We start from the raw sequence: 12,541 nt of genomic DNA on the forward strand, positions 1-12,541 counted from the left end.
ACACCCCCCCCCCCCCAGCTGCCCATAATACCCAGAAAAATGATGACCTTCTAGATGCAGTTTGACGGCTTTAGGAAATGCTCTCAAACAGCCCTCTACCCCCAACCAGAAACCCCACAGGATGGTGCCCTTTGCCTTAAGACATTGTCCTCCTTTGTCCCAATGCAGCCCTCCCCCCCCCCCCCCAAACTCCCATCCCCCCACAACTCCCTGCTTCCCTGTACCTGCTGAGCCCTTCAGTCCGGGGTAAATTATCCAAATTATCCAGCATTTTCCTCCACCAGCAGGCAGCAGGCAGGAAGGCCCCAGGCCAAGGAAAAGGGCATATAGCAGAAAACCCACAGCCCTATCCCTCCATTTCTGGGAGGGACGGCACTCAGGGCCCTTGGAGGCCTGGACTGGGGCCTGGAAGGAAGCCTGGGCTTGGTAGCAGCAAACTGGGAGTCAGGGCTGGTCCTCGCCATCAGCGGCCACCTCCCCTTGGTCTTACTTCCCAGGGGTTGGGTGGCACACGTGACTCTGTCCATCCCTCCTGGGGCCCCTCCCTGCCCTCCCACCATGTACTTACTCTGAGGTGCAGGTGGTCCGTCCAGGAGCCGATAACCTTGTACTCAGCCGAGCCATTGCGCATCTGGTACTGGTAGATGTCATAGCGGCCAGGGGCATCTCCATTCTCATTGAAGGTCACGGGATTCCCCGCAATGCCTGTAGGGGCCAGTGACTGTTACACACTCCGTATCTTTGCTGAGCTCTCACCAAGAAGCAGGGAGGATCAGGAGCCCAGAGCAGAGACACCTCTGGGGAGGCCCCTGCGTGGAACATTTTAGGAGGTTCCCTCGCCCTCCAGAGGCCCCAGCCCCTCCCCCTATGGCACCCTGGGACCCCTTCTGGTGCACAGCCCAGGACAGCCACCTGAGAAGTTGACGTTGCGGATGTACTTGAGAAGCTGGGTGCCGTCCACGGGGTCCATGCGTGGGCAGAGCCCCACACGGCCAGGACACAGGTCGCGGTGCATGGCGTGTAGTGCGTGGCCCATAGCATACACGGCGTCAATCACAAACTGTACCTTCCCCTCCTGCTCATACGCCGAGTCCTGCCCAATGCGTTCTCGGTCTGCAACGAAACGCCCAGCACGGGGGCCATACATGAGGCCCACCATCCTCACTGACCCCGTGCTGGACGCTAGAGCCAAGAGAGGTGACACAGCCCATCTCTGCACACATAGGCCTTCTGGCTTCTGGCCCAGTGCCAGCTCTATCTCCCACGGGATGGTCTTATGGGGGATGATCCCACAAGGGGACAGGGAGGGTCCACTGCCCTCGCCACTGTGCAGCCATCTCTGTGCCCTGAGACCCCAGAATAGCCAGGGCAGGCCCCCATGTCACGATCACCCTCAGAAGGCTGTGGGTCAGGGGGTCTCCCTACGGCTGTGGAACCTCCCCGCCCTCCCCCTGCCTGACCTAGACCAATCGCGGGAGCCACTGGGAAATCGCTAGGACAAGAGCTGTGTGGCTCAGCGGTACACTCTGGCAGCCCACAGATGGGCAGCCACGCCAGCCAGGGCACACTGCCCCCGCCACAGGGTATGGAAGGGGAAACTGAGCCCCAGGAGGGTGAGAGCCTGGCTGCAGATCCCTCAGAGTTTAGGACCCAAGCCACCTGGTGCCTTCGATGGCTTCCAATCGCCCCAAACACTAGAAGTTACTATCATCCCCACCCACTCCTTCCCCATTAGGCAGGTGAGTGAGTTCTGCCAAGTGGGGAACCCCCCTCCCTCACCTCACTGCAAACAGCAGTGGCTCCCTAGGACGCCATGGCCTTGGGGCTCTGTCTTCCCATCCTTACCCCCAGGCCCTGGGCCCAAGCTTCACAGCTGCCTATGGCTTCAGTGTCCTCTCAATAGAAAGGGATCATAATCCTGCCCCCAGAGGTTTAACTGAGAATGCTTGGCACTGAGTAGGTGACTGATCCACATTGTTATTGTGCTAAGTGGTCAAAGGTGGCGGGGGGGTGGGGTGGTGGTGGTGGTCTCTGGGCCATAGCAGGCCAGGAAGGCTTTCTGGAGGAGGAGGCATTACCCAAGCCTGGGCCCAGGATAACAATCATCATGAAGAATAGGGGCTGCTAATGTCTAGTGAACACCTGCTCCATGCTAAGCATCTTTTTAAGCCCTTTATGCATATAAACGCATTGAATTCTCACCAGGGTGCCATGAGGTGAGTAATTATCCACGTATCAGAGATGAAACTGAGGCACAGAAAAGCCCAGTGATGTCCCAGAACCACCAAGTGCTGAGCCTGAATCGCAGTACTCTGGCTCCCAGCCTATGTGCCACTCTACACTTAAGGGATTCTAAGAGGGGGGTTGGGATGGGGACAGGAATGCAGGGAGGGGAGAGGAGGAGGGGACAGGAGGATGCAAAGTGGAGGCAGGGAAAGGATGGGAAGAATTCTAGGGAAGCCAGGCTTCCCCTTCTGGGGCTTCCCCTTCTGAGGCGGTAGGCCCTGCCCCCATCACAGCCTGTAACTCCCTGGAGACCAGGACAAAGACATTAACCCCACCACCCACCCCGCCATGTACACCCACTGCCTCCCTGTTAGGGGGCCAGTGCCATACCTTGCAAAAGTGATTCCGCAGTGGGCTGCAGGATGAGGGGCTGCACCCCAGCCTAGCCCCCTGGCCCACAGCCATGTCTACTGTGTGGGGGCTGGGCTGGGCGAGCGCCAGGCCCTGGGAACTCCAGAGGTCACTGCGTCCATCTCTGCCCTTGGATACCTCAGAGGCAGACACCTGCCTGGGGCTCCCACAGAGCCGGGGGCACATTTCATATGCCTGCCTGCCTCGGCCACCAAGCCCCTGGGACCAAGGGCAGAACCTGACCCCAGTTATCCCAACCTCGGGGTCAGAGATCAAGACTCACCAGCACTCAGATGGGACAGTTGGGGACACATACCCTGTTGGTCCTTGTGGTACCATTCAGTCAAGATGACCCACAGCTCTTACAGTGCGGCCTCAGGGCTGGAGGCCAGGCAGGCTTGGGAGCCGTCTCCCTGGCTTTCTCCTGGTCACCAAAGGCCCTCACTACCCATTGTCCCTGCCCTACACTTGCGGGGGCCTAGACTTGAACCTGGGAGCTGGAACCCCAGCTCCACCAACCACTCTGGCTGTGGGACCTTGGACCTCGGACTCCAGCTCCCTCCACTACAAAATGAGGATGATGATGGTACTTGCCTCACAGGGTCAGGTTAGGGTCCCTAAGGAGGATTAGTGGGTTAATATTCACAAGACCCAAAGAGAGGCGTGATGCTTGCCAAGTGCTACAGAGGTTGGCCAGACACCTGCGGGCACAGATGGGTGTAAGTCCAACCCTGCCTCAGAGCTCCTGGGCCAGCAGAGCCTAGTGAATCAGTCAACACAATTTCTAGGACAAGGCACAGACGGGAATAAACATGAAAGGCAAATCCTCCAGCTTAACTAGCCCGCCTTCTTGTCTGAGCTCCTGATGACAAGGTTCTGAGAAGGAGGAGAGAAGCCCAGTGACAACCCTGTCCCCAGAGGGAGGGGAACAGAGGGGGCTGGAACAGGTTGAAGGCTGTAGCCCCACCCTGGACCGCACCTAGCCCCCAGGTCCCGCTCCCCTCAGCCTGAAAAATGGAAAACATAAAACGCTACTCAACAACCCCGCACTCCCATCACATCCTCATTTCCTATGGGTCAGAGACTGAATTATTAACCAGGACGGAGGGGAGGCTGTGGCCACTGCAGAAAGCAGAGAGTTCCCTCCCAAAGCCAAGGATACCCTGGCTGATGGGATCTGATTACACCTCCCCACCTGAGCTGCTCTCAGCCTCTCCTCTCTCCTTCTTCATGGGTCCTCCCTCAGTGGGTCCCACTGAAGTAGCCATTCTGGGCCACTCTGGTCCAGGACCAAGGGAGGGGTTCGCAAGCCGTCTGCCCTGAGGCCAGAGTGAGGATGAGCCTTACCCTGGAGAATCCACCTCTGCAGGGGGACGCTCTCACGAGAGGGGCTCTGGGGTCCTGTCATCCCATCAGGGCTGCCCCTCCAGAATCCCTACCCCAGAGCTGTCACAATGCCAGCCATGGACTTTTAGAGACTTCTCGACACACTTTCACATCCTTGACTTTTGTCTTGAGTCCAGCCCCAATTATGGATGAGAAAATGCACCGTGAGGTGACCTGCAAAGCACCTTTATTTAACAAGGGGACACCAGGCCTCGAGCATGCCCTCCACAAACACCCCTCAACCCCCAAGGGCCCTTCCCTTTGGAGAGCAGGAATCATAAATACAAGTTAAACAAAGACGAGATGCTCCATCCCAAATGTTCGAAGCTGTGCCCATAACCTCCACACACTCTGGACTCCTCAGCAAATGACCCCACACCAAGAGCTTCACATGCCTGGAATTTCTCTTCCCCGGAGCTTGGGGAGGTCAGCTGAACTGGTCCCCTCACAGAGGAGGTAACTGAGGTTTGCGAGTGGTCAAGTGATGTACCCAGGATCCCACAGGAACCCTGTCACCCAGCATGTGCTCGTGCACACGGGGGATGGGCCTGACTGGGAAGTGGCAGAGCTGGGATTTGAACCTGGATCTCTCTGGCTCTTTAACCATTTCTACCACCCCACACCATCCCACCCCGGGTCGTCCCTCCCCTTCTTCTTCCTCTAACCAGTCCCTGGTCTGCCTCCTCCCTCTTCTCTGGGGCCCAGGCCTAATCAGAAGTTCAGGATCCCTGTCTGCAGAGTCAGAGCAGGCAGTGGTCATGGAAAGAAAGGGGTGGGGGGTCAGAAAATCCCCTCCTGGGTGGGCAGGAGCTCCAGGCCCAAGCAGTTCTGGGAGGAAGCAGGACGCACATTTCTGAGCGCTACTGGAGGAGATAAATCCCAGACACATGGTGGCAATGACAGCAGCAACAGTTTGAAGATGTCCTAATTGTGTCCCGGGGTACCGTGAGCTGGAGATGCGTTTGGCTCTGCCGCGGGTGACAGCCAGCCGGAGAAACCAACGGGAGAGGATTTTCTCCATCCAAACCCCCGCAGCTACGGTTACTACGGTGACTGCAGCCTTTGTCTGCAGGTTGTAAATTGTAATTGAAATGAGTTTTCAAGGTTGAAATAATCAGAGTTCCTCTTGTCTCCCCCATCACCTCGCCACAACTCACCCCGCCCAACCGCAACCCTCCTGAGCCGTTGTGGTCACAGGCACGCACCAGCGCACGCACGCACGCACGCACAGTTCTTGAAGAGGCTTCCTCGCATAAAAGAAGACAAAATCAATTACGCACACGTGCACGTACTTCCAAAGCTACATGTCCAAGGTGGCTACCCACAACCCAGCAGGCACTGAAACACACGGCCATACTCACACTCATGTCTCAACGCATATAAACTCAAGTAACACAGACACGGCTGCTCGCCCAGTTCGGCATGCATCCAAGCATCCTGTCCTCCAGATTCACCCATGGTCGGGCTGACAGGCCCACGGGTATTTCCTCTGGGAGATGATAACGGATGCATCAGTGGGGCTCGATCCCACTAGAGCCCTCCAGGAGACGATGTGGAGGATGCCTCATGGTTGCCCATCAAAGAGAACAGACACTAGGGCCCCCCCCTCAATGTTAAGCCAAGTTCTGCTCCCAGGGGCACTGACTCTATTAACAAAGATGGGGCTGGCGAGCACTGAGGGGACCAGGGGGTGCCGGCGGTCTCTGTTCACAGGTAGAGGCCCACAGGTACAATCCAGCCCAGGTGCGCGAACACACCACACGCAGCTGCACGCAGAAGCCTGCGTTCATGTACAAATATGCAAACGTGCACACCAGTTTTCAGCCCTCGGGCAAACTTCCAGGGAGTAGGATAAAAGATCCCCTCCTCCCCTCCAGGAGCTGAAGTCCAGCCAACACAGCTGGGCCTGGCTCCCGGCTCCGCCGTGGATGGCTAGATGACCCAGGTCAAATACAATGTCGGTTCCTCCGATATAAATTCAGGGTAATGACACTGACCTTGCAGGGGCCTCTGGGAGGATTAAGGAGGAAGAGGCAGAACACATATACCATCACGCCTTAAGTATGTTAATCCGTTTCCTCTCCTCACAGGTACCCCTTCACTGGGAAAGATCCCCCATCCCAGGCCTCCCCCTCCAACCTGCATACAGCCTGGTTCATGCGGGCTCCCTCCACTTCAAGATGAGATGAGCACAGGGTACCCACCCCACTCAGACAGGGGCCCAGGTCAGCCTGCCCGCTGATATACAGATGCGGGGGCAGCTTTGTGCTTCCAGGCCCTTCTCCCTCTTTCCTGACTCACCCATGGTTGAGCCATTCTCCCAGTCACCTCCCTGAAACCCAGAGGTTTCTCTGAGGGTCCTGGGAGTTCCGCTCCTGGGGTTAGGCTCCACACTCCCCTGTTCTGCCCATCATGTCCCCAGATCACACGGTTGGCTCTCCCTTTCCTAGGTTCACATTCTTTCGTTGTTTCTGCGGGGCCCTCCCTTCCATCAAGACACCTGCTTTCCAGTCTGAGGCAGCTCTAACTCCTGGTCCCCTCTATGTTTCCCCAAACTCCCAAGCCCCCAAACCCAGCCTCAGCTCTCCACCCACTCGTGTCTCAGAGCCAGCTCAGGTGTCTCTGGGGATGACTGGTTGGGGCAGACGGGGAGGGACCAGGGGAGGGGTGGGACCCCCCAGGGGACCACCGCCTGAGCTGGGAGGAGGGGGAGGTGAGGCTCAGCAGGGGGAGGGGCTCCTGACTCTCAGGGATTCCCTCTGGCACAGCCCACGACTCAACCTTGAACCACCTGCAGGCCCCTAGAGACCCTCAAGAACATGACCCCAGGGTGAAAATACAGACATGGGAAGCTGAAGTCCCTCTATGACTGTGAATTCTGATTGCAAATGCTCATAGCAGCAGAGAAGTTTGTGTCTCTGAAATTAGCAAACATCACTTCTGGATGGCCACTGACCAGCCCCGCCAGTCACCTAGCCATGCTCCTCCCCCTTTCAGCATCTTTTCCCTCAACATGGAAATATGTCTTCATTTCCCCCACTTACATAAACAAAAACCCTCTCTTGACGCCCTCTGCCCCCAACTAGCATCCCGCTTTTTCTTTCTCTGTGTACAATGCAACTTCTCGACATCACTGTCCCTACTCATCCACCATCAATTTCTCCCTTGTTTCCCTGACCAACTCCAGAGTTTTGTGCCCATCTCTCCAAGGAGTCTCCAGGCTGCCAAATCCCCTCACCCATTCTTCCTCCCATCTCACTTGCTCCCCCTGCCCCTACCCTCCAGCCTGACAGCAGGTGATGGGCCTGAGCGCTGGTTTCCCTCCTGCCTCCTCAATCTTTTTGACCTCCCAGTGCCAGTCCTGAGACCCCAAATCAATTCCCTCCCTTGGGGTTCCCAACCAGCCCCACCCATATGCTGGCAACTCCCCAAATCCCAAAGCCAGCCAGGCCCCCCAGCTAACACCAGCTCCCCCTCCCATACCAGAAAGACATCTCGTGCCTGAACCAAGCCCCTGACTCTCCTCCCCGGCCCAGACTTCTCCCACATGTCTCATGCATAGTCAAGAACCATGCAGCCATCCCTGACTTACCGTCCGTCCCCTTTCTCTTCACTCAGATCCTTCAGCCAACTCCATGGCCACTTGGCAAAACTGGCAAAGAACCTGACCCCTTCTCACCTCCAAGGCCACCACCTGCTCCAGACCCCATCACTTCCCACTGGGACCAGAGCACCGGCCTCTGAACCCGGTCTCCCATTCTGCCCTCAGCCCTACCTCCTCTCCAGGCAGCGGACAGAGTGAACCTCTTAGAACATAAATCGGATCACATCAATCCTCTTTCAAACCCTGCAACAGCTCTGTCTCATTTGTCGAAAAAGGACTAAATCCCTACAAATTGCCTACAAGGCCCCCCCAGCATTGGCTCACCTGACCTGCCTCTCTGACCTCATCTCCTTCCTGTTGCCCACTCTGCTTCAACCACACAGGCCTCCTCACTGCTCCCCCGACCTGCCAGGTATGAGCCTACCTCCACACCTTTGCATAGGCTGAGCCCTCTGCCTGGCATGCTCATCCCTAGGCCTCCACATGCCTGGCTGTCTTACTAGCTTCGGGTCTTTGCTCCAGCATCACCTTCTCGGTGAGAACTTCTGACCTCCCGATTCAAAAGTGCAACTTCCTTAGTCTCCCAGAACTCTCCATTTCCTTCCAAGGGGCTCCTACTCTCTCTGGTTTCATGGTTGGGTCTTCCCTGGAAACCCGAGGCACTGACCGCCAGAGCTAGCCCACCACTCACCTCCTTATCTAGAGAGATGAACTGTCTCCCAGCGGCAGCAGGAGCTGCCCAGGCAGGTCGGTCGCCCTCACAGAGCCCAGCACAGAGCCCATAATCAGCCTCTTAGTGAAAGCTGCTAGAACAAGGGAGAAGCAGCACGGAGATGGCGGACCCGGGATCCCTCCAGCCACCCTGTGGCTCATGGTTTGAATAAAAGTGAGTTCCTCTAATGGGTGGCACCCACCGGAGATAAGGGGCAGTTCCAAATGTTGGTCCCCCTGGCCTTCCCCAGGGAAGTATGCTTTCTCGGGTCCCTTTGGGAATGTGTAGATCAGCAGAACCTTCAAAGTCAGGTTGGAATAGCCAGGAGGGCCCCGGGGCTAGGACATCAGCTGCTCTGAGGCAGGACATTTCTGGAGCTAAATGGCCCAGTTTCAAATCCCAACTCTCTTACTTATGATCTTGTGACCTTGGGCAAGCCTTTAGCCCCTCTGGACCTCAATTTCCCCATCTGCAAAATAGGTTGCTGTGAAGGTTAAATGCCAAGCACTAGAACAGGGCTTGACAAGTGACAAATTCTGTGTAACTATTAGCTGTGATTATTTCTGGTGGTGGTGTTGTGGCTACTGGAGCAGACCGGGAGACAGGGGTCTCCCCACAGGTCCCCAGCTGCCATGCAGTCACCCTCCCTGCTGGAGCTCCCAACCCCTGAGAACAGCAGGCAGTAAATTTCTCCTGTTTCCTCATAAACCGGGCCTTCCTCCGCTCAGCCATCACCTGGCTGGCAGTGTTGTCAAAAAGATGGATGCCGTATCTGCCTTGTTTACGGCTTTCATTCACAAATCCTCTCCTCGTGTTCCCAGGGGGGGGGGGGACCCGGGGGACTGAGAGGGAGGTGCAGCCCTCCCCTGGGCTTGACAACTGCAAAGATCCACCCTCCCAACTCGGTGGACCCTCCCTGGCTCAGGTGTGTGGCAGTCCCAGGGCAATCTGCAGGTGCTTCCCACAGATCATGTCCGATTCCTTCTTTGGGAAAAGGTGAGCATGGCAGCTCTGCTGGGGATGGGGCTCTGGGAGGATGGGCCTGGGTAACAGGACTCCCATTTCACAGATGAGAAAACTGAGGCCTAGAGAGGTAACATGCCCTGCTGAGGTCACACAGGTCTGCAGGACTCTCCTAGCTGTACGTTTGAGAAAGAACGTGTGATACCCTCTCTCTCTTACCACTTTGGGACACACCAGCCCCATCTCCAACTGCCAGCCTCTGCCACTCTTCTGAGACTCTCTGCAGTCATGGCAGCTCTCTGCCCAGCCAAGCGCCCTCCAGGAGCAGCTGAGGGATGGAAACAGGCAGAGGCCAACCACGGCATCCACTGGCATCAAGGGTACCACAGGGGGCCAAGGTAAGGCCACCAGGGTCAGGCAACAGGCAGGCATCCGGGAAGAAGTGAATGGGAAGGCAGCCTCTGGAGACAGAGTAGGAATAGGAGGAGACCACAGAGCATGCCTGGGCTGGCTGGGGGCAAGAGTGAGGAGGTCTGGAGGAGGCAGAGGGCAGGAAATGGGGGAGACTGGGCAAGGTACTGGCGCTAGGGCAAGGCTGCTGGGGTATAAAGCCAGTTCTGCCAATTCTTTAGGGCTGTGATGTTCTCAAACAGCCTCAGGAGCCTCTTCCGTGGACTGGGTGCTGTCCCTGTGACAAGCTATACGAGCAGTCCTCTCTCACCGGGGATCCTACAGCTGACAGAGGGCCCTGGTACCAACAGACCTGGGAATGCCATTGCTCCCACTCCCTCTCCGTATCAACCACAGTTTTACCAGCACCGATCGTGCATGTGGTCTTTTAGCCAGCCTCCTCATGCCTTTGCTTCGTCTCCAACCCTCGCGGCAACCCACTGAGATGGACAGCAACCTCCCTGTCTTCTTGGAGACTCAGAGAGAGGTTAAATGACTCAGCCAAGGTCACACAGCAGGGAGGATAGAGTTGGATCCAGTTCCGGGGGTAAGTCCTTCCTCTGCCGCCCACCAGGCACCCAGTGCAGAGCCAGCCCTCCATGGGGGTCACCCCAGCCCTCCCGGCCTAAGACATTCTCCCAAGGGAGCAGCTACGTTCAAACCCAGGCAGGGCCATGGGAAGCCAGAGCTGCCTCGCCCTCACCTAGGGTGGTTCCCAGGTCCCAGGTTCCAGTTACCCTGAGACGGATGGGCTCGCCGCTCCTGACTTGGGGGCCACTCCAGGACTCTAACCAGCCTCGGCTGGTGCTTCAGATGCACGAAGAAGCATCAAGGTCAGCTGTAAGGCGCTGTCCTTCCACCCCTCCATGTGATGCATACCCACCCCCTCCTCAGTCCAGCTTCCTCTGATTTGCTCATGCCTTCCCCCCTGCCTGGGGTGCATGCCATCTTCCCTCCCATCACTGCCACTCCCTTTGACCCAGGGACTCCCACACTTTGTTGCACATGAGGATGGCCTGGGGCACTTCGGAAAAAATCCCAATGCCCAGCTTGCACCTAGGACCCACTCACTGAGGACGTCTGGGGTCAGGCATCAGTAGCTCTAAAAAAATTTCCTGGGAGATTCACTGCGAACCAGGCTTGGGGACTTCCCAGCCCTAAATCACCTAGGGAGCTTTCACGAAACCCACAGCCCAGACCCCACTCCTGAGGTTCTGACTGAATGGATCTGGAGGTAGAGGGCTACTATATTTTCAAAGCTTCCAGGTGATTCTAATGCATGGCCAGGCCTGAGAGCCACCATTTTCCAGTTTACAAAGTGCCTCCATACCTTCTCATTTCCAACCCAAGACACCCTCTGGGCTGGCTCACCCAATCCCATTTCTCAGACAAGAACACAGAGGCCAGAGAGGGCATAGAGCTGGCCATAGACTGCCAGTGAAGCTCTACACTCTTCTGAATTGTACTCTCACCCTCCTTCCTCCGCGGGCTTGGACAGCCCAAACGTCCTCCCTTAGGGCTGCAGACAGGCGCCCCTCTCCCCGCCTCACCAACCAGGTGGGAGATCTTTGCCGATCCCGACCCGAGGACTAGGAGTCTGGGTAGAGCCTACAGGGGCTGACAAAGGCCCTCCTTCCTCCTCCCCCTCCCAGGTCAAGAGGTCACTCCAGAAATCCCCTCGCCCTTGGCAGGCTGGACACAGGAGGCCCCGGCTACACATCCTGACCCCAGTTCCAGGCTCCCCTATCCCCATCTTTAAGTCAGCTCTCGTGACCTATAATCAGGGTGAACATACAATTTTCCATCCCACCTAAGTGGGATCCTTTTAAGAATAAAAGGGATGTTTTTAGGGACACCTGGGTGGTGCATTTGGTTAAGGGTCCGATTCTTGGTTTTGGCATAGGTCATGATCTCAGGGTTGTGAGACTGAATCTAGCATCAGGCTCCATGCTCAATGCGGAATCCCCTTGAGATCCTCTCTCCCTCTCCCTCTGTTCCTCCCACTCATGTTCTTTCTCTCTAAAATAAATAAATCTGAAAAAAAAATAAAATAAAGTAAATAAATATGGGACACTGGGTGGCTTAAACCTTAAAAAGTAATAATAAAAGAGATATTTTCTAAAATTATGCCAGGAGAAAAGGAGTCATCAAGACACATGGTCACCCTACCCACAAAGGCTGTCATGTTTGCACTTCTTAAAACCCTGCTGTGATTACTGCCTGATGAAGGCATTTGCTGTGCAGCCTTTGGCAAGTACCTTGGTCTCTCTGACTCTCCATATCCTGCTCTAAAACATGGGGATCACAAAAACCCCTACGGCTTTTGTAAGAGGGAAATGAGATAACGTCTTTAAAGTGTCTGAATCACAGCAGATGTACAACAAATAGTGGTATTTACGGTTATTATCTTGCCCAGAAACACACATCAGACAAACACACACATACCCCTTCTCCCTTAGACGTATTGACTCATGTACACACAGTCACATACACCCGTGTCTGCACACATACACTACCACGTACAGTACACCCACACATGAGCATGCCTGCTGGGCCCTGGGGAGGGGAGGAGGGATACCCATGGTCCTAAATGGCCAATATTCCTGAGTCCCATAGGGCCCTGGCCACCAGAGGGCAGCATCCTCCCCACCTGCCCACCAACTGTCATCCACCTTCCTCCTCCTGGGCCCTGGGGATCACCCTGTTCCCTAAGATTCCATGCACCGAGTCCCTGCACCCTTGCAGTGGTCACTTGCTCATCTGGCCCTCCGCCCAAGCTACACCGATCA

The 12,541-nt window shown here is 56.2% G+C and overlaps 1 protein-coding gene across 3 annotated transcripts in view; it reads right to left on the reverse strand.

Annotated features, from left to right (window-relative positions):
• Window positions 1–12,541, reverse strand: part of GRM4 (glutamate metabotropic receptor 4) — a 116,156-nt gene that overhangs the window by 17,231 nt on the left and 86,384 nt on the right. For all 3 annotated transcript variants that reach the window (XM_059400050.1, XM_059400048.1, XM_059400049.1), the window contains exons 7-8: window positions 913–1,113; window positions 569–705 (exon numbers count right to left, since the gene is read on the reverse strand). In XM_059400050.1, the coding sequence (XP_059256033.1) occupies window positions 569–705; window positions 913–1,113 (338 nt within the window). The remainder of the gene's footprint in view (window positions 1–568; window positions 706–912; window positions 1,114–12,541) is intronic.

The sequence above is a fragment of the Mustela nigripes genome, chromosome 5 (genome assembly GCF_022355385.1).
Source record: "Mustela nigripes isolate SB6536 chromosome 5, MUSNIG.SB6536, whole genome shotgun sequence".
Classification (NCBI taxonomy): domain Eukaryota; kingdom Metazoa; phylum Chordata; class Mammalia; order Carnivora; family Mustelidae; genus Mustela; species Mustela nigripes.